The 23,589-nt window shown below is 40.1% G+C and overlaps 1 protein-coding gene across 1 annotated transcript in view; it reads left to right on the plus strand.

Annotated features, from left to right (window-relative positions):
- LOC120030992 (pleckstrin homology domain-containing family G member 4B-like) overlaps window positions 1-23,589 on the plus strand; it is a 54,642-nt gene that overhangs the window by 28,506 nt on the left and 2,547 nt on the right. The window contains exons 5-6 of the mRNA XM_038976499.1: window positions 22,364-22,654; window positions 23,072-23,328. Coding sequence (XP_038832427.1) covers window positions 22,364-22,654; window positions 23,072-23,328 — 548 coding nt within the window. The remainder of the gene's footprint in view (window positions 1-22,363; window positions 22,655-23,071; window positions 23,329-23,589) is intronic.

Consider the following 23,589-nt stretch of genomic DNA (forward strand, 5'->3'; position numbering starts at 1 on the left):
CTGCAGACCTTAATGAATGGTTACTAGCTACCTCAACAATACCTGTAGACCTTAATGAATGGTTACTAGCTACCGCAACAATACTGAGACTTAATGAATGGTTACTAGCTACCTCAACAATACACTGTAGACCTTAATGAATGGTTACTAGCTACCTCACAATACCTGAGACCTTAATGAATGGTACTAGTACCTCAACAATACCTGTAGACCTTAATGAATGGTTACTAGTACCTCAACAATACCTGCAGACCTTAATGAATGGTTACTAGCACTCAACAATACCTGTAGACCTTAATGAATGGTTACTAGCTACCTCAACAATACCTGCTAGACCTTAATGAATGGTTACTAGTTACCTCAACAATACCTGTAGACCTTAATGAATGGTACTAGCTACTCAACAATACCTGTAGACCTTAATGAATGGTTACTAGTACCTCAACAATACCGCGACCTTAATGAATGGTTATAGCTACCTCAACAATACCTGCAGACCTTAATGAATGGTTACTAGCTACCTCAAACAATACCTGGCAGACCTTAATGAATGGTTACTAGCTACCTCAACAATGCAGACCTTAAGAATGGTTAAGTACCTCAACAATACCTGCAGACCTTAATGAATGGTTACTAGCTACCTCAACAATACCTGCAGACCTTAATGAATGGTTACTAGCTACCTCAACAATACTGCAGACCTTAATGAATGGTTACTAGTACCTCAACAATACCTGCAGACCTTAATGAATGGTTACTAGCTACCTCAACAATACCTGCAGACCTAATGAATGGTTACTAGCTACCTCAACAATACCTGCGACCTTAATGAATGGTTACTAGAGTACCTCAACAATACCTGCAGACCTTAATGAATGGTTACTAGCTCACTCAACAATACCTGCAGACCTTAATGAATGGTTACTAGCTAATCAACAATACCTGCAGACCTTAATGAATGGTTACTAGCTACCTCAACAATACTGTAGACCTAATGAATGGTTAATAGCTACCTCAACAATACCTGCAGACCTAATGAATGGTTTACTAGTTACCTCAACAATACCTGTGCAGACCTTAATGAATGGTTACTAGTTACCTCAACAATACATGTAGACCTTAATGAATGGTTACTAGCTACCTCAACAATACCTGTCAGACCTTAATGAATGGTTTACTAGTACCTCAACAATACTGTAGACTTAATGAATGGTTACTAGCTACCTCAACAATACCTGTAGACCCTTAATGAATGGTACTAGTACCTCAACAATACCTGCAGACCTTAATGAATGGTTACTAGCTACCTCAACAATACCTGCAGACCTTAATGAATGGTTACTAGCTACCTCAACAATACCTGGCAGACCTTAATGAATGTTACTAGTTACCTCAACAATACCTGCAGACCTAATGAATGGTACTAGTTACCTCAACAATACCGCAGACCTAATGAATGGTTACTAGCTACCTCAACAATACCTGTAGACCTTAATGAATGGTTACTAGCTACCTCAACAATACCTGTAGACCTTAATGAATGGTTACTAGCTACCTCAACAATACCTGCAGACCTTAATGAATGGTTACTAGCTACCTCAACAATACCTGCAGACTTAATGAATGGTTACTAGTTACCTCAACAATACCTGCAGACCTTAATGAATGGTTACTAGCTACCTCAACAATACCTGTAGACCTTAATGAATGGTTACTAGCTACCTCAACAATACCTGCAGACCTTAATGAATGGTTATTAGCTACCTCAACAATACCTGTAGACTTAATGAATGGTTACTAGTTACCTCAACAATACCTGCAGACCTTATGAATGGTTACTAGCTACCTCAACAATACCTGCAGACCTTAATGAATGGTTACTAGTTACCTCAACAATACCTGCAGACCTTAATGAATGGTTACTAGCTACCTCAACAATACCTGTAGACCTTAATGAATGGTTACTAGCTACCTCAACAATACCTTCAGACCTTAATGAATGGTTACTAGCTACCTCAACAATACCTGTAGACCTTAATGAATGGTTACTAGCTACCTCAACAATACCTGAGACCTTAATGAATGGTTACTAGTTACCTAACAATACCGCAGACCTTAATGAATGGTACTAGCTACCTCAAACAATACCTGCAGACCTAATGAATGGTTACTAGCTACCTCAACAATACTGCTAGACCTTAATGAATGGTTAAGCTACCTCAACAATACCTGCAGACCTTAATGAATGGTTAATAGCTACCTCAACAATACTGCAGACCTTAATGAATGGTTACTAGCTACCTCAACAATACCTGCAGACCTTAATGAATGGTTACTAGCTACCTCAACAATACCTGGACCTTAATGAATGGTTACTAGCTACCTCAACAATACCTGCAGACCTTAATGAATGGTTACTAGCTACCTCAACAATACCTGCAGACCTTAATGAATGGTACTAGCTACCTCAACAATACACTGTAGACCTTAATGAATGGTTACTAGCTACCTCAACAATACATGCAGACCTTTAATGAATGGTTACTAGCTACCTCAACAATACTGCAGACCTTATGAATGGTTACTAGCTACCTCAACAATACCTGTAGACCTTAATGAATGGTGTACTAGCTACCTCAACAATACTGAGACTTACAGTCTCTACCTAAATACCTGGACCTTAAGAATGGTTACTAGCTACCTCAACAATACCTGCAGACCTTAATGAATGGTTACTAGCTACCTCAACAATACTGAGACCTTAATGATGGTTACTAGCTACCTCAACAATACTGCAGACCTTAATGAATGGTTACTAGCTACCTCAAACAACCTGTAGACCTTAATGAATGGTTACTAGCTACCTCAACAATACATGCAGACCTTAATGAATGGTTACTAGCTACCTCAACAATACCTGTAGACCTTAATGAATGGTTACTAGCTCACCCAACAATACCTGTAGACCTTAATGAATGGTTACTAGCTACCTCAAACAATACTGTAGACCTAATGAATGGTTACTAGCTACCTCAACAATACCTGAGACCTTAATGAATGGTTAATAGCTACCTCAACAATACCTGCAGACCTTAATGAATGGTTACTAGCTACCTCAACAATACCTGCAGACCTTAATGAATGGTTACTAGCTACCTCAACAATACCTGCAGACCTTAAGAATGGTTACTAGCTACCTCAACAATACCTGTAGACCTTAATGAATGGTACTAGCGACCTCAAACAATACCTGCAGACCTTAAGATATGGTTACTAGCTACCTCAAAAATACCTGTAGACTTAATGAATGGTTACTAGCTACCTCAACAATAACTGCAGACCTTAATGAATGGTTATAGCTACCTCAACAATACCTGTAGACCTTAATGAATGGTTACAGCTACAACAATACCTGCAGACCTTAATGAATGGTACTAGCTACCTCAACAATACCTGCAGACCTTAATGAATGGTTACTAGTACCTCAACAATACCTGCAGACTTTAATGAATGGTTACTAGTTACCTCAACAATACCTGCAGACCTTTAATGAATGGTTACTAGCTACCTCAACAATACCTGTAGACCTTAATGAATGGTTACTAGCTACCTCAACAATACCTGCAGACCTTAATGAATGGTTACTAGTTACCTCAACAATACCTGCAGACTTAATGAATGGTTACTAGTTACCTCAACAATACAGTAGACCTTAATGAATGGTTACTAGCTACCTCAACAATACCTTCAGACCTTAATGAATGTTACTAGCTACCTCAACAATACCGAGACCTTAATGAATGGTTACTAGCTACCTCAACAATACCTGTAGACCTTAATGAATGGTTACTAGTACCTCAACAAATACCTGCAGACCTTAATGAATGGTTACTAGCTACCTCAACAATACCTGCAGACCTTAATGAATGGTTACTAGCTACCTCAACAATACCTGCAGACCTTAATGAATGGTTACTAGCTACCTCAACAATACCTGCAGACCTTAATGAATGGTTACTAGCTACCTCAACAATACCTGCGACCTTAATGAATGGTTACTAGTTACCTCAACAATACCTGAGACCTTAATGAATGGTTACTAGCTACCTCAACAATACCTGCAGACCTTAATGAATGGTTACTAGCTACCTCAACAATACCGCAGACCTTAATGAATGGTTACTAGCTACCTCAACAATAACCTGCAGACCTTAATGAATGGTTACTGTTACCTCAACAATACCTGCAGACCTAATGAATGGTACTAGCTACCAACAATACTGAGACCTTAATGAATGGTTACTAGCTACCTCAAAAAATACCTGCAGACCTTAATGAATGGTTACTAGCTACCTCAACAATACCTGTAGACCTTAATGAATGGTACTAGTTACCTCAAACATACCTGCAGACTTAATGAATGGTTACTAGCTACCTCAACAATACCTGCAGACCTTAATGAATGGGTACTAGCTTACCTCAACAATATGCAGACCTTAATGAATGGTTACTAGCTACCTCAACAATACCTGTAGACCTTAATGAATGGTTACTAGCTACCTCAACAATAACCGCAGACCTTAATGAATGGTTACTAGCTACCTCAACAATACCTGTAGACCTTAATGAATGGTTACTAGCTACCTCAACAATACCTGCTAGACCTTAATGAATGGTTACTAGCTACCTCAAACAATACCTGCAGACCTTAATGAATGGTTACTAGCTTACCTCAACAATACTGCAGACCTTAATGAATGGTTACTAGCTACCTCAACAATACCTGTAGACCTTAATGAATGGTTACTAGCTACCTCAACAATACCTGCAGACCTTAATGAATGGTTACTAGCTACCTAAAAATACTGCAGACCTTAATGAATGGTTACTAGTACCTCAACAATACCTGCAGACCTTAATGAATGGTTACTAGCTACCTCAACAATACCTGCAGACCTTAATGAATGGTTACTAGCTACCTCAACAATACCTGCAGACCTTAATGAATGGTTACTAGCTACCTCAACAATACCTGCAGACCTTAATGAATGGTTACTAGCTACCTCAAAAATACCTGTAGACCTTAATGAATGGTACTAGCTACCTCAACAATACCATGCAGACCTTAAGAATGGTTACTAGCTACCTCAACAATACCTGCAGACCTTAATGAATGGTTACTAGCTACCTCAACAATACCTCGTAGACCTTAATGAATGGTTACTAGTACCTCAACAATACTGAGACTTAATGATGGTTACTACTACCAACAATACTGCAGACCTTAATGAATGGTTACTAGCACCTCAACAATACCTGCAGACCTTAATGAATGGTTACTAGCTACCTCAACAATACCTGTAGACCTTAATGAATGGTTACTAGCTACCTCAACAATACCTGCAGACCTAATGAATGGTACTAGCACCTAACAATACCTGTAGACCTTAATGAATGGTTTACTAGCTACCTCAACAATACTGCAGACCTTAATGAATGGTTACTAGCTACTCAACAATACCTGTAGACCTTAATGAATGGTTACTAGCTACCTCAAACAATACCTGCAGACCTTAATGAATGGTTACTAGCTACCTCAACAATACCTGAGACCTTAATGAATGGTTACTAGCTACCTCAACAATACCTGCAGACCTTAATGAATGGTTACTAGCTACCTCAACAATACCTGCAGACCTTAATGAATGGTTACTAGTACCTAACAATACCTGCAGACCTTAATGAATGGTTACTAGTACCTCAACAATACCTGCAGACCTTAATGAATGGTTACTAGCACCTCAACAATACTGTCGACCTTAATGAATGGTTACTAGCTACCTCAACAATACCTGCAGACCTTAATGAATGGTTACTAGTACCTCAACAATACCTGCAGACCTTAATGAATGGTTACTAGTTACCTCAAAATACCTGTAGCCTTAATGATGGTTACTAGCTACCTAACAATACCTGTAGACCTAATGAATGGTTACTAGTACCTCAACAATACCTGAGACCTTAATGAATGGTACAGCTACCTCAACAAACTGTAGACCTTAATGAATGGTTACTAGCTACCTCAACAATACCTGCAGACCTTAATGAATGGTTACTAGTTACCTCAACAATACCTGCAGACCTTAATGAATGGTTACTAGCTACCTAACAATACATGAGACCTTAATGAATGGTTACTAGCTACCTCAACAATACCCTAGACCTAATGAATGGTTACTAGCTACCTCAAACAATACTGTAGACCTTAATGAATGGTTACTAGTCTACCTCAACAATACCTGTAGACCTAATGAATGGTTACTAGCTACCTCAACAATACTGCAGACCTTAATGAATGGTTACTAGCTACCTCAACAAATACTGCAGACCTTAATGAATGGTTACTAGCTACCTCAACAATACGCAGACCTTAATGAATGGTTACTAGCTACCTCAACAATACCTGCAGACCTTAATGAATGGTTACTAGCTACCTCAACAATACTGCAGACCTTAATGAATGGTTACTAGCTACCTCAACAATACCTGCAGACCTTAATGAATGGTTACTAGCTACCTCAAACAATACTGCAGACCTTAATGAATGGTTACTAGCTACCTCAACAAACCTGCAGACCTCACTTAATGAATGGTTACTAGCTACTCAACAATACGCAGACCTTAATGAATGGTTACTAGCTACCTCAACAAATACCTGCAGACCTAATGAATGGTTACTAGCTACCTCAACAATACCTGTAGACCTTAATGAATGGTTACTAGTACCTCAACAATAACTGCAGACCTTAATGAATGGTTACTAGCTACTCAACAATACCTGCAGACCTTAATGAAGGTACTAGCTACCTCAACAATACCGTAGACCTTAATGAATGGTTACTAGTACTCAACAAAATACATGCAGACCTTAATGAATGGTTACTAGCTACCTCAACAATACCTGCAGACCTAATGAATGGTTACTAGCTACCTCAACAATACCTGCAGACTTAATGAATGGTACTAGCTACTCAACAATACCTGAGACCTTAATGAATGGTTACTAGTACCTCAACAATACCTGCAGACCTTAATGAATGGTTACTAGCTACCTCAACAATACCTGTAGACCTTAATGAATGGTTACTAGCTACCTCAACAATACATGCAGACCTTAATGAATGGTTACACTACCCAACAATACCTGAGACCTTAATGAATGGTTACTAGCTACCTCAACAATACCTGTAGACCTTAATGAATGGTTACTAGCTACCTCAACAATACCTGTAGACCTTAATGAATGGTTACTAGCTACCTCAACAATACTGCAGACCTTAATGAATGGTTACTAGCTACCTCAACAATACCTGCAGACCTAATGAATGGGTACTAGCTACCTCAACAATACCTGCAGACCTTAATGAATGGTTACTAGTCTCAACAATAACCTGCAGACTTAATGAATGGTTACTAGCTACCTCAAAATACCTGAGACCTTAATGAATGGTTACTAGCTACCTCAACAATACCTGCAGACCTTAATGAATGGTTACTAGTTACCCAACAATACCGCAGACTTAATGAATGGTTACTAGTACTCAACAATACCTGTAGACCTTAATGAATGGTTACTAGCTACCTCAACAATACCTGTCAGACCTTAATGAATGGTTACTAGTTACCTCAACCAATACCTGAGACCTTAATGAATGGTTACTAGCACCTCAACAATACCTGTAGACCTTAATGAATGGTTACTAGTTACCTCAACAATACCTGCAGACCTTAATGAATGGTTACTAGCTACCTCAACAATACCTGAGACCTTAATGAATGGTTACTAGCTACCTAACAATACCTGCAGACCTTAATGAATGGTTACTAGCTACCTCAACAATACCTGCAGACCTTAATGAATGGTTAATAGTACCTCAACAATACTGCAGACTTAATGAATGGTTACTAGTACCTCAACAATAGAGACTTAATGAATGGTTACTAGTACCTCAACAATACCTGTCAGACCTTAATGAATGGTTACTAGTTACCTCAACAATACCTGTCAGACCTTAATGAATGGTTACTAGCTACCTAACAATACCTGTAGACCTTAATGAATGGTTACTAGTACCTCAAACAATACCTGCAGACCTTAATGAATGGTTACTAGCTACCTCAACAATACCTGCAGACCTTAATGAATGGTTACTACACCTCAACAATACCTGAGACCTTAATGAATGGTTACTAGCTACCTCAACAATACCTGCAGACCTTAATGAATGGTTATAGTACCTCAACAATACCTGCAGACCTTAATGAATGGTTACTGCTACCTCAACAATACCTGTAGACCTTAATGAATGGTTACTAGCTACCTCAACAATACCTGTAGACCTTAATGAATGGTTACTAGCTACCTCAACAATACCTGCAGACCTTAATGAATGGTTACTAGCTACCTCAACAATACCTGCAGACCTTAATGAATGGTTACTAGTTACCTAACAATACCTGCAGACCTAATGAATGGTTACTAGCTACCTCAACAATACCTGTAGACCTTAATGAATGGTTACTAGCTACCTCAACAATACCTGCAGACCTTAATGAATGGTTACTAGCTACCTCAACAATACCTGCAGACCTTAATGAATGGTTACTAGTTACCTCAACAATACTGCAGACTTAATGAATGGTTACTAGCTACCTCAACAATACTGCAGACCTTAATGAATGGTTACTAGTTACCTCAACAATACCTGCAGACCTTAATGAATGGTTACTAGCTACCTCAACAATACCTGTAGACCTTAATGAATGGTTACTAGCTACCTCAACAATACCTGCAGACCTTAATGAATGGTTACTAGCTACCTCAACAATACCTGTAGACCTTAATGAATGGTTACTAGCTACCTCAACAATACCTGTCAGACTTAATGAATGGTTACTAGTACCTCAACAATACTGCAGACCTAATGAATGGTTACTAGTACCTCAACAATACTGCAGACCTTAATGAATGGTTACTAGCTACCTCAACAATACTGTAGACCTTAATGAATGGTTACTAGCTACCTCAACAATACCTGCAGACCTTAATGAATGGTTACTAGCTACTCAACAATACCTGCAGACTTAATGAATGGTTACTAGCTACCTCAACAATACCTGCAGACCTTAATGAATGGTTACTAGCTACCTCAACAATACCTGCAGACCTTAATGAATGGCTTATATAGCTACCTCAACAATACCTGCAGACCTTAATGAATGGTTACTAGCTACCAACAATACCTGCAGACCTTAATGAATGGTTACTAGCTACCCAACAATACCTGCTAGACCTTAATGAATGGTTACTAGCTACCTCAAACAATACCTGAGACCTTAATGAATGGTTACTAGCTACCTCAACAATACCTGCAGACTTAATGAATGGTTACTAGCTACCTCAAACACTACCTGAGACCTTAATGAATGGTTACTAGCTACCTCAACAATACCTGCAGACCTTAATGAATGGTTACTAGCTACCTCAACAATACCTGCAGACCTTAATGAATGGTTACTAGCTACCTCAACAATACATGCAGACCTTAATGAATGGTACTAGCTACCTCAACAATACCTGAGACCTTAATGAATGGTTACATAGCTACCTCAACAATACCTGCAGACCTTAATGAATGGTTACTAGCTACCTCAACAATACCTGAGACCTTAATGAATGGTTACTAGCTACCTAAACAATAACATGCAGACCTTAATGAATGGTTACTAGCTTACCTCAACAATACCTGTAGACCTTATGAATGGTTACTAGTTACCTCAACAATACCTGCAGACCTTAATGAATGGTTACTAGCTACCTCAACAATACTGCAGACCTTAATGAATGGTTAAGCTACCTCAACAATACCTGCAGACCTTAATGAATGGTTACTAGCTACCTCAACAATACCTGCAGACCTTAATGAATGGTTACTAGTACCTCAACAATACCTGCAGACCTTAATGAATGGTTACTAGCTACCTCAACAATACCTGCAGACCTTAATGAATGGTTACATAGCTACCTCAACAATACCTGTAGACCTTAATGAATGGTTACTAGCTACCTCAACAATACCTGCAGACCTAATGAATGGTTACTAGCTACCTCAACAATACCTGCAGACTTAATGAATGGTTACTAGTTACCTCAACAATACCTGCAGACCTTAATGAATGGTATAGTACCTCAAAATACCTGCAGACCTTAATGAATGGTTACTAGCTACCTCAACAATACTGCAGACCTTAATGAATGGTTACTAGCTACCTCAAACAATACCCTGCTAGACCTATGAAGGTTAATATACCTCAACAATACCTGCAGACCTTAATGAATGGTTACTAGGCTACTCAACAATACCTGCAGACCTTAATGAATGGTTAAATAGTACCTCAAACAATACATGTAGACCTTAATGAATGGTTACTAGCTACCTCAACAATACCTGCAGACCTTAATGAATGGTTACTAGTTACCTCAACAATACCTGTAGACCTTAATGAATGGTTACTAGCTACCTCAACAATACTGTAGACCTAATGAATGGTTACTAGCTACCTCAACAATACCTGCAGACCTTAATGAATGGTTACTAGCTACCTCAACAATACCTGTCAGACCTTAATGAATGGTTACTAGTTACCTCAACAATACCTGCAGACCTTAATGAATGGTTACTAGCTACCTCAACAATACCTGTAGACCTTAATGAATGGTACTAGCTACCTCAACAATACCTGCAGACCTTAAATGAATGGTTACTAGCTACCTCAACAATACCATGCAGACCTTAATGAATGGTTACTAGCTACCTCAACAATACCTGCAGACCTTAATGAATGGTTACTAGCTACCCAAAATACCTGACAGACCTTAAGAATGGTTACTAGCTACCTCAACAATACCTGCAGACCTTAATGAATGGTTACTAGCTACCTCAACAATACCTGCAGACCTTAATGAATGGTTACTAGCTACCTCAACAATACCGTAGACCTTAATGAATGGTTACTAGCTACCTCAACAATACCTGCAGACCTTAAGAATGGTTACTAGCTACCTCAACAATACTGCAAGACCTAATGAATGGTACTAGCTACCTCAACAATACCTGTAGACCTTAATGAATGGTTAATAGCTACCTCAACAATACCTGCAGACCTTAATGAATGGTTACTAGCTACCTCAACAATACCTGCAGACCTTAATGAATGGTTACTAGTACCCAACAATACCTGTAAGACCTTAATGAATGGTTACTAGCACTCAACAATACCTGTAGACCTTAATGAATGGTTACTAGCTACCCAACAATACCTGCAGACCTTAATGAATGGTTACTAGCACCTCAACAATACCTGTAGACCTTAATGAATGGTTACTAGCTACCTCAACAATACCTGCAGACCTTAATGAATGGTTACTAGCTACCTCAACAATACCTGTAGACCTTAATGAATGGTTACTAGTACCTCAACAATACCGAGACCTTAATGAATGGTTACTAGCTACCTCAACAATACTGTAGACCTTAATGAATGGTTACTAGCACCTCAACAATACCTGCAGACCTTAATGAATGGTTACTAGCTACCTCAACAATACCTGCAGACCTTAATGAATGGTATAGTACCTCAACAATACCTGCAGACCTTAATGAATGGTTACTAGCTTACCTCAACAATACCTGCAGACCTTAATGAATGGTTACTAGCTACCTCAACAATACCTGTAGACCTTAATGAATGGTTACTAGCTACCTCAACAATACCTGCAGACCTTAATGAATGGTTACTAGCTACCCCTCAACAATACCTGCAGACCTTAATGAATGGTTACTAGTTACCCAACAATACTGCAGACCTTAATGAATGGTTACTAGCTACCTCAACAATACCTGTCAGACCTTAATGAATGGTTACTAGTTACCTCAAACAATACACTTCATAAGAGCCTTAATGAATGGTTATAGCTACCTCAACAATACCTGAGACCTTAATGAATGGTTATAATACCTCAACAATACTGCAGACCTTAATGAATGGTACTAGCTACCTCAACAATACCTGCAGGACCTAATGATATGGTTACTAGCTACCTCAACAATACCTGCAGACCTTAATGAATGGTTACTAGCTACCTCAACAATACGCAGACCTTAATGAATGGTTACTAGTTACCTCAACAAATACTGCAGGACCTTAATGAATGGGTACTAGCTACCTCAACAATACCTGTAGACCTTAATGAATGGTTACTAGCTACCTCAAAACAATACCTGCTAGACCTTAATGAATGGTTACTAGCTACCTCAACAATACCTGCAGACCTTAATGAATGGTTACTAGCTACCTCAACAATACCTGCAGACCTAAATGAATGGGTTACTAGCTACCTAACAATACCTGCAGACCTTAATGAATGGTTATAGCTACCTCAACAATACCTGCAGACCTTAATGAATGGTTACAGCTACCTCAACAATACCTGCAGACCTTAATGAATGGTTACGAGCTACCTCAACAATACCGATACGACCTTAATGAAGGTACTAGTTACTCAACAATACCTGCCATGACCTTATATGAATGGTTACTAGCTACCTGCAACATCAATACCTGTAGACCTGTACATGATACTGGTTACTAAGCTACACCTCAACAATACCTGCAGACCTCTTCTTATATGAATGGTTACTAGCTACCTCAACAATACCTGTAGACCTTAATGAATGGTTACTAGCTACCTCAACAATACCTGTAGACCTTAATGAATGGTTACTAGTTACCTCAACAATACCTGCAGACCTTAATGAATGGTTACTAGTTACCTCAACAATACCTGCAGACCTTAATGAATGGTTACTAGCTACCTTCAGAACAATACCTGTAGACCTTAATGAATGGTTACTAGCTACCTCAACAATACCTGCAGACCTTAATGAATGGTTACTAGCTACCTCAACAATACATGCTAGACCTTAATGAATGGTTACTAGCTACCTCAACAATACCTGCAGACCTTAATGAATGGTTACTAGCTACCTCAACAATACCTGCAGACCTTAATGAATGGTTACTAGCTACCTCAACAATACCTGCAGACCTTAATGAATGGTACTAGCTACCTCAACAATACCTGCAGACCTTAATGAATGGTTACTAGCTACCTCAACAATACCTGTAGACCTTAATGAATGGTTACTAGCTACCTCAACAATACATGCAGACCTTAATGAATGGTTACTAGCTACCTCAACAATACATGCAGACCTTAATGAATGGTTACTAGCTACTCAACAATACCTGTAGACCTTAATGAATGGTTACTAGCTACCTCAACAATACATGCAGACCTTAATGAATGGTTACTAGCTACCTCAACAATACCTGCAGACCTTAATGAATGGTTACTAGCTACCTCAACAATACCTGCAGACCTTAATGAATGGTTACTAGCTACCTCAACAATACCTGTAGACCTTAATGAATGGTTACTAGCTACCTCAACAATACCTGCAGACCTTAATGAATGGTTACTAGCTACCTCAACAATACCTGTAGACCTTAATGAATGGTTACTAGCTACCTCAACAATACATGCAGACCTTAATGAATGGTTACTAGCTACCTCAACAATACCTGTAGACCTTAATGAATGGTTACTAGCTACCTCAACAATACCTGTAGACCTTAATGAATGGTTACTAGTTACCTCAACAATACCTGTAGACCTTAATGAATGGTTACTAGCTACCTCAACAATACCTGCAGACCTTAATGAATGGTTACTAGCTACCTCAACAATACCTGTAGACCTTAATGAATGGTTACTAGCTACCTCAACAATACCTGTAGACCTTAATGAATGGTTACTAGTTACCTCAACAATACCTGTAGACCTTAATGAATGGTTACTAGCTACCTCAACAATACCTGTAGACCTTAATGAATGGTTACTAGCTACCTCAACAATACCTGCAGACCTTAATGAATGGTTACTAGCTACCTCAACAATACCTGCAGACCTTAATGAATGGTTACTAGCTACCTCAACAATACCTGCAGACCTTAATGAATGGTTACTAGCTACCTCAACAATACATGCAGACCTTAATGAATGGTTACTAGCTACCTCAACAATACCTGCAGACCTTAATGAATGGTTACTAGCTACCTCAACAATACCTGCAGACCTTAATGAATGGTTACTAGCTACCTCAACAATACCTGTAGACCTTAATGAATGGTTACTAGTTACCTCAACAATACCTGCAGACCTTAATGAATGGTTACTAGCTACCTCAACAATACCTGTAGACCTTAATGAATGGTTACTAGCTACCTCAACAATACCTGCAGACCTTAATGAATGGTTACTAGCTACCTCAACAATACCTGCAGACCTTAATGAATGGTTACTAGTTACCTCAACAATACCTGCAGACTTTAATGAATGGTTACTAGTTACCTCAACAATACCTGCAGACCTTAATGAATGGTTACTAGCTACCTCAACAATACCTGTAGACCTTAATGAATGGTTACTAGCTACCTCAACAATACCTGCAGACCTTAATGAATGGTTACTAGTTACCTCAACAATACCTGCAGACTTTAATGAATGGTTACTAGTTACCTCAACAATACATGTAGACCTTAATGAATGGTTACTAGCTACCTCAACAATACCTTCAGACCTTAATGAATGGTTACTAGTTACCTCAACAATACCTGTAGACCTTAATGAATGGTTACTAGCTACCTCAACAATACCTGTAGACCTTAATGAATGGTTACTAGTTACCTCAACAATACCTGCAGACCTTAATGAATGGTTACTAGCTACCTCAACAATACCTGCAGACCTTAATGAATGGTTACTAGCTACCTCAACAATACCTGCAGACCTTAATGAATGGTTACTAGCTACCTCAACAATACCTGCAGACCTTAATGAATGGTTACTAGTTACCTCAACAATACCTGCAGACCTTAATGAATGGTTACTAGCTACCTCAACAATACCTGTAGACCTTAATGAATGGTTACTAGCTACCTCAACAATACCTGTAGACCTTAATGAATGGTTACTAGCTACCTCAACAATACCTGCAGACCTTAATGAATGGTTACTAGCTACCTCAACAATACCTGCAGACCTTAATGAATGGTTACTAGTTACCTCAACAATACCTGCAGACCTTAATGAATGGTTACTAGCTACCTCAACAATACCTGTAGACCTTAATGAATGGTTACTAGCTACCTCAACAATACCTGCAGACCTTAATGAATGGTTACTAGCTACCTCAACAATACCTGTAGACCTTAATGAATGGTTACTAGTTACCTCAACAATACCTGCAGACCTTAATGAATGGTTACTAGCTACCTCAACAATACCTGCAGACCTTAATGAATGGTTACTAGTTACCTCAACAATACCTGCAGACCTTAATGAATGGTTACTAGCTACCTCAACAATACCTGTAGACCTTAATGAATGGTTACTAGCTACCTCAACAATACCTGCAGACCTTAATGAATGGTTACTAGCTACCTCAACAATACCTGTAGACCTTAATGAATGGTTACTAGCTACCTCAACAATACCTGTAGACCTTAATGAATGGTTACTAGTTACCTCAACAATACCTGCAGACCTTAATGAATGGTTACTAGTTACCTCAACAATACCTGCAGACCTTAATGAATGGTTACTAGCTACCTCAACAATACCTGTAGACCTTAATGAATGGTTACTAGCTACCTCAACAATACCTGCAGACCTTAATGAATGGTTACTAGCTACCTCAACAATACATGCAGACCTTAATGAATGGTTACTAGCTACCTCAACAATACCTGCAGACCTTAATGAATGGTTACTAGCTACCTCAACAATACCTGCAGACCTTAATGAATGGTTACTAGCTACCTCAACAATACCTGCAGACCTTAATGAATGGTTACTAGCTACCTCAACAATACCTGCAGACCTTAATGAATGGTTACTAGCTACCTCAACAATACCTGTAGACCTTAATGAATGGTTACTAGCTACCTCAACAATACATGCAGACCTTAATGAATGGTTACTAGCTACCTCAACAATACATGCAGACCTTAATGAATGGTTACTAGCTACCTCAACAATACCTGTAGACCTTAATGAATGGTTACTAGCTACCTCAACAATACATGCAGACCTTAATGAATGGTTACTAGCTACCTCAACAATACCTGCAGACCTTAATGAATGGTTACTAGCTACCTCAACAATACCTGCAGACCTTAATGAATGGTTACTAGCTACCTCAACAATACCTGTAGACCTTAATGAATGGTTACTAGCTACCTCAACAATACCTGCAGACCTTAATGAATGGTTACTAGCTACCTCAACAATACCTGCAGACCTTAATGAATGGTTACTAGTTACCTCAACAATACCTGCAGACTTTAATGAATGGTTACTAGTTACCTCAACAATACCTGCAGACCTTAATGAATGGTTACTAGCTACCTCAACAATACCTGTAGACCTTAATGAATGGTTACTAGCTACCTCAACAATACCTGCAGACCTTAATGAATGGTTACTAGTTACCTCAACAATACCTGCAGACTTTAATGAATGGTTACTAGTTACCTCAACAATACATGTAGACCTTAATGAATGGTTACTAGCTACCTCAACAATACCTGCAGACCTTAATGAATGGTTACTAGTTACCTCAACAATACCTGTAGACCTTAATGAATGGTTACTAGCTACCTCAACAATACCTGTAGACCTTAATGAATGGTTACTAGTTACCTCAACAATACCTGCAGACCTTAATGAATGGTTACTAGCTACCTCAACAATACCTGCAGACCTTAATGAATGGTTACTAGCTACCTCAACAATACCTGCAGACCTTAATGAATGGTTACTAGCTACCTCAACAATACCTGCAGACCTTAATGAATGGTTACTAGTTACCTCAACAATACCTGCAGACCTTAATGAATGGTTACTAGCTACCTCAACAATACCTGTAGACCTTAATGAATGGTTACTAGCTACCTCAACAATACCTGTAGACCTTAATGAATGGTTACTAGCTACCTCAACAATACCTGCAGACCTTAATGAATGGTTACTAGCTACCTCAACAATACCTGCAGACCTTAATGAATGGTTACTAGTTACCTCAACAATACCTGCAGACCTTAATGAATGGTTACTAGCTACCTCAACAATACCTGTAGACCTTAATGAATGGTTACTAGCTACCTCAACAATACCTGCAGACCTTAATGAATGGTTACTAGCTACCTCAACAATACCTGTAGACCTTAATGAATGGTTACTAGTTACCTCAACAATACCTGCAGACCTTAATGAATGGTTACTAGCTACCTCAACAATACCTGCAGACCTTAATGAATGGTTACTAGTTACCTCAACAATACCTGCAGACCTTAATGAATGGTTACTAGCTACCTCAACAATACCTGTAGACCTTAATGAATGGTTACTAGCTACCTCAACAATACCTGCAGACCTTAATGAATGGTTACTAGCTACCTCAACAATACCTGTAGACCTTAATGAATGGTTACTAGCTACCTCAACAATACCTGTAGACCTTAATGAATGGTTACTAGTTACCTCAACAATACCTGCAGACCTTAATGAATGGTTACTAGTTACCTCAACAATACCTGCAGACCTTAATGAATGGTTACTAGCTACCTCAACAATACCTGTAGACCTTAATGAATGGTTACTAGCTACCTCAACAATACCTGCAGACCTTAATGAATGGTTACTAGCTACCTCAACAATACATGCAGACCTTAATGAATGGTTACTAGCTACCTCAACAATACCTGCAGACCTTAATGAATGGTTACTAGCTACCTCAACAATACCTGCAGACCTTAATGAATGGTTACTAGCTACCTCAACAATACCTGCAGACCTTAATGAATGGTTACTAGCTACCTCAACAATACCTGCAGACCTTAATGAATGGTTACTAGCTACCTCAACAATACCTGTAGACCTTAATGAATGGTTACTAGCTACCTCAACAATACATGCAGACCTTAATGAATGGTTACTAGCTACCTCAACAATACATGCAGACCTTAATGAATGGTTACTAGCTACCTCAACAATACCTGTAGACCTTAATGAATGGTTACTAGCTACCTCAACAATACATGCAGACCTTAATGAATGGTTACTAGCTACCTCAACAATACCTGCAGACCTTAATGAATGGTTACTAGCTACCTCAACAATACCTGCAGACCTTAATGAATGGTTACTAGCTACCTCAACAATACCTGTAGACCTTAATGAATGGTTACTAGCTACCTCAACAATACCTGCAGACCTTAATGAATGGTTACTAGCTACCTCAACAATACCTGCAGACCTTAATGAATGGTTACTAGTTACCTCAACAATACCTGCAGACTTGAATGAATGGTTACTAGTTACCTCAACAATACCTGCAGACCTTAATGAATGGTTACTAGCTACCTCAACAATACCTGTAGACCTTAATGAATGGTTACTAGCTACCTCAACAATACCTGCAGACCTTAATGAATGGTTACTAGTTACCTCAACAATACCTGCAGACTTTAATGAATGGTTACTAGTTACCTCAACAATACATGTAGACCTTAATGAATGGTTACTAGCTACCTCAACAATACCTGCAGACCTTAATGAATGGTTACTAGTTACCTCAACAATACCTGTAGACCTTAATGAATGGTTACTAGCTACCTCAACAATACCTGTAGACCTTAATGAATGGTTACTAGTTACCTCAACAATACCTGCAGACCTTAATGAATGGTTACTAGCTACCTCAACAATACCTGCAGACCTTAATGAATGGTTACTAGCTACCTCAACAATACCTGCAGACCTTAATGAATGGTTACTAGCTACCTCAACAATACCTGCAGACCTTAATGAATGGTTACTAGTTACCTCAACAATACCTGCAGACCTTAATGAATGGTTACTAGCTACCTCAACAATACCTGTAGACCTTAATGAATGGTTACTAGCTACCTCAACAATACCTGTAGACCTTAATGAATGGTTACTAGCTACCTCAACAATACCTGCAGACCTTAATGAATGGTTACTAGCTACCTCAACAATACCTGCAGACCTTAATGAATGGTTACTAGTTACCTCAACAATACCTGCAGACCTTAATGAATGGTTACTAGCTACCTCAACAATACCTGTAGACCTTAATGAATGGTTACTAGCTACCTCAACAATACCTGCAGACCTTAATGAATGGTTACTAGCTACCTCAACAATACCTGTAGACCTTAATGAATGGTTACTAGTTACCTCAACAATACCTGCAGACCTTAATGAATGGTTACTAGCTACCTCAACAATACCTGCAGACCTTAATGAATGGTTACTAGTTACCTCAACAATACCTGCAGACCTTAATGAATGGTTACTAGCTACCTCAACAATACCTGTAGACCTTAATGAATGGTTACTAGCTACCTCAACAATACCTGCAGACCTTAATGAATGGTTACTAGCTACCTCAACAATACCTGTAGACCTTAATGAATGGTTACTAGCTACCTCAACAATACCTGTAGACCTTAATGAATGGTTACTAGTTACCTCAACAATACCTGCAGACCTTAATGAATGGTTACTAGTTACCTCAACAATACCTGCAGACCTTAATGAATGGTTACTAGCTACCTCAACAATACCTGTAGACCTTAATGAATGGTTACTAGCTACCTCAACAATACCTGCAGACCTTAATGAATGGTTACTAGCTACCTCAACAATACATGCAGACCTTAATGAATGGTTACTAGCTACCTCAACAATACCTGCAGACCTTAATGAATGGTTACTAGCTACCTCAACAATACCTGCAGACCTTAATGAATGGTTACTAGCTACCTCAACAATACCTGCAGACCTTAATGAATGGTTACTAGCTACCTCAACAATACCTGCAGACCTTAATGAATGGTTACTAGCTACCTCAACAATACCTGTAGACCTTAATGAATGGTTACTAGCTACCTCAACAATACATGCAGACCTTAATGAATGGTTACTAGCTACCTCAACAATACATGCAGACCTTAATGAATGGTTACTAGCTACCTCAACAATACCTGTAGACCTTAATGAATGGTTACTAGCTACCTCAACAATACATGCAGACCTTAATGAATGGTTACTAGCTACCTCAACAATACCTGCAGACCTTAATGAATGGTTACTATCTACCTCAACAATGACAAAACATTTAGCTCTCCTCGTTCTGCACTCAATTTCTACCCAGCCTCCCGGTCTGTTTTCTAATCAACGTTTTTCTTGATTTTGTACACAAAGAATACAAAACAAACACAATCAACTCAAACACTAGACACAATGTAACATCAACTCAAACACTAGACACAATGTAACATCAACTCAAACACTAGACACAATGTAGCATCAACTCAAACACTAGACACAATGTAACATCAACTCAAACACTAGACACAATGTAACATCAACTCAAACACTAGACACAATGTAGCATCAACTCAAACACTAGACACACTAGACACAATGTAGCATCAACTCCAACACTAGACACAATGTAACATCAACTCCAACACTAGACACAATGTAACATCAACTCAAACACTAGACACAATGTAGCATCAACTCAAACACTAGACACAATGTAGCATCAACTCAAACACTAGACACACTGTAACATCAACTCAAACACTAGACACAATGTAACATCAACTCAAACACTAGACACACTGTAACATCAACTCAAACACTAGACACACTGTAACATCAACTCAAACACTAGACACAATGTAACATCAACTCAAACACTAGACACAATGTAGCATCAACTCAAACACTAGACACAATGTAACATCAACTCAATCACTAGACACAATGTAACATCAACTCAAACACTAGACACACTGTAACATCAACTCAAACACTAGACACAATGTAGCATCAACTCAAACACTAGACACAATGTTACATGTACAGCTCAGATTAGACAAACAAGAGGAAGAATAGGAACGTCCTCTGCATTACCTCATGCTAGACTGACTGTCTGGCTAGTGTATTGTCCTCTCCTCTAACGTTACCTCACTGACAGTGTTGTGTGTATACTCTTTAGAACTGTAATCTGTCGTTGTCCCAGAGTAGCCTGATACCTCCTGTGTTCTGTGGTTGTCCCAGAGTAGCCTGATACCTCCCTCCTGTGTTCTGTGGTTGTCCCGGAGTAGCCTGATACCTCCTGTATTCTGTGGTTGTCCCCTGAGTAGCCTGATACCTCCTGTGTTCTGCGGTTGTCCCGGAGTAGCCTGATACCTCATGTATTCTGTGGTTGTCCCCTGAGTAGCCTGATACCTCCTGTGTTCTGTGGTTGTCCCAGAGTAGCCTGATACCTCCTGTGTTCTGTGGTTGTCCCGGAGTAGCCTGATACCTCCTGTGTTCTGTGGTTGTCCCGGAGTAGCCTGATACCTCCTGTGTTCTGTGGTTGTCCCGGAGTAGCCTGATACCTCCTGTGTTCTGTGGTTGTCCCGGAGTAGCCTGATACCTCCTGTGTTCTGTGGTTGTCCCGGAGTAGCCTGATACCTCCTGTGTTCTCCGGTTGTCCCGGAGTAGCCTGATACCTCCTGTGTTCTCCGGTTGTCCCGGAGTAGCCTGAAACCTCCTGTGTTCTGTGGTTGTCCCGGAGTAGCCTGATATCTCCTGTGTTCTGTGGTTGTCCCAGAGTAACCTGATACCTCCTGTGTTCTCCGGTTGTCCTGGAGTAGCCTGATACCTCCTGTGTTCTGTGGTTGTCCTGGAGTAGCCTGATACCTCCTGTGTTCTGTGGTTGTCCCGGAGTAGCCTGATACCTCCTGTGTTCTGTGGTTGTCCTGGAGTAGCCTGAGACCTCCTGTGTTCTGTGGTTGTCCCGGAGTAGCCTGATACCTCCTGTGTTCTGTGGTTGTCCCGGAGTAGCCTGATACCTCCTGTGTTCTGCGGTTGTCCCAGAGTAGCCTGATACCTCCTGTGTTCTGTGGTTGTCCCGGAGTAGCCTGATACCTCCTGTGTTCTGTGGTTGTCCCAGAGTAGCCTGATACCTCCTGTGTTCTGTGGTTGTCCCAGAGTAACCTGATACCTCCTTCCATGGAGACATGATCCATAGATAGAAAAGTGTACAGTGAAATGTTCATGTTCTCTACCCAATCTTTCCCTCTCTCCCTCCAGAGTCCAGGACCAGGGCGTCCATCGCCGTGTCCTCTTTCGACCACTCCACGCCCTTTAAGCGGCCTCACTCCACCATCTCCAACAGTAGCACCTCCTCTTCCTCCTCCCAGTCCTCTTCCTCACTGCTGGGCTCCCTCAACCTGCACCTGTACCCCTCGCCTGCCCACCAGCACCCCCACGCCCACCAGCACCCCTACCCCCCGAGCAGCGTACCCTCCTTCAGCCACTGGCCCTACGACTGCATTGAGGAGGACGAGCTGGAGCAGGACACAGGCAGCCAGCCTTCTATGAGTGAGTGACAGACAGGCAGCCTTGAGTGAGTGAGTGAGTGAGTGAGTGAGTGAGTGAGTGAGTGAGTGAGTGAGTGAGTGAGTGAGTGAGTGAGTGAGTGAGTGACAGGCAGGCCCTAACAGGTATCCATGTCTGAGTCCCAAATGGCACCCTCTTCTCTATTTAGTGCACTATTTTTAACCAGAGCCCTATAAGTCTTGGTCAACCGTAGTGCACTATATAGGGAATAGGGAGCCATTTGGTATGCATCCCATGTCCTCGTCTTAAAGTGTCTTACTGTCCCTAACAGCATTTGTCCCTAACACATTACTAAGGATGTCTAATTCCTCTTTGAAACTGTGGTCATGTTCCTCTCTGTCCCCCTGAAAGTCTCCCTAAACTAAATGACTATTGTATCTTCTGTGTGTTGTCCAACAGTCACAGAGAGCTCGGGGGAGACGTCGTCCCAGCATACCTCCAGTGACAGTGTGACGGGGCTGAGCAGCCTCACCCTCCCTGTCCCAGGCCACGGCCGCCCCAACATCATCATCGACGCCTTACCCAGCGACTCCACTTCCTCCTTCCTGTGTTCGTCCACGCCTCCCGGCTCCTCCCACCCTCAGATGGCCCCTCCCCCAGCCCTGTTCCCTAAGGACCAGATCCTCCAAGCCCAGGGCAGCACCTTCATCACAGCAGTGAGTAGAATGGTGGTTTTTACACATAATAGTGACATTGTGTAGACAAGTTTAAAGTAGCTGACAGACCTGGGTTCAAATACTATATGAAATAATTTCAAATAATTAATCTGTGCTTGATTGATCATACTTAATCTGTGCTTGATTGATCTTGCTTGGCTTAATGGATTATTAGAATAGGCTCAAGCACTTTAGGCAGACTAGAGCAAACGCTCAAAGTCATTAAAAGATTTCAAGTAGTATTTGAACCCAGGTCTGGTG

The sequence above is a fragment of the Salvelinus namaycush genome, chromosome 37 (genome assembly GCF_016432855.1).
Source record: "Salvelinus namaycush isolate Seneca chromosome 37, SaNama_1.0, whole genome shotgun sequence".
Classification (NCBI taxonomy): domain Eukaryota; kingdom Metazoa; phylum Chordata; class Actinopteri; order Salmoniformes; family Salmonidae; genus Salvelinus; species Salvelinus namaycush.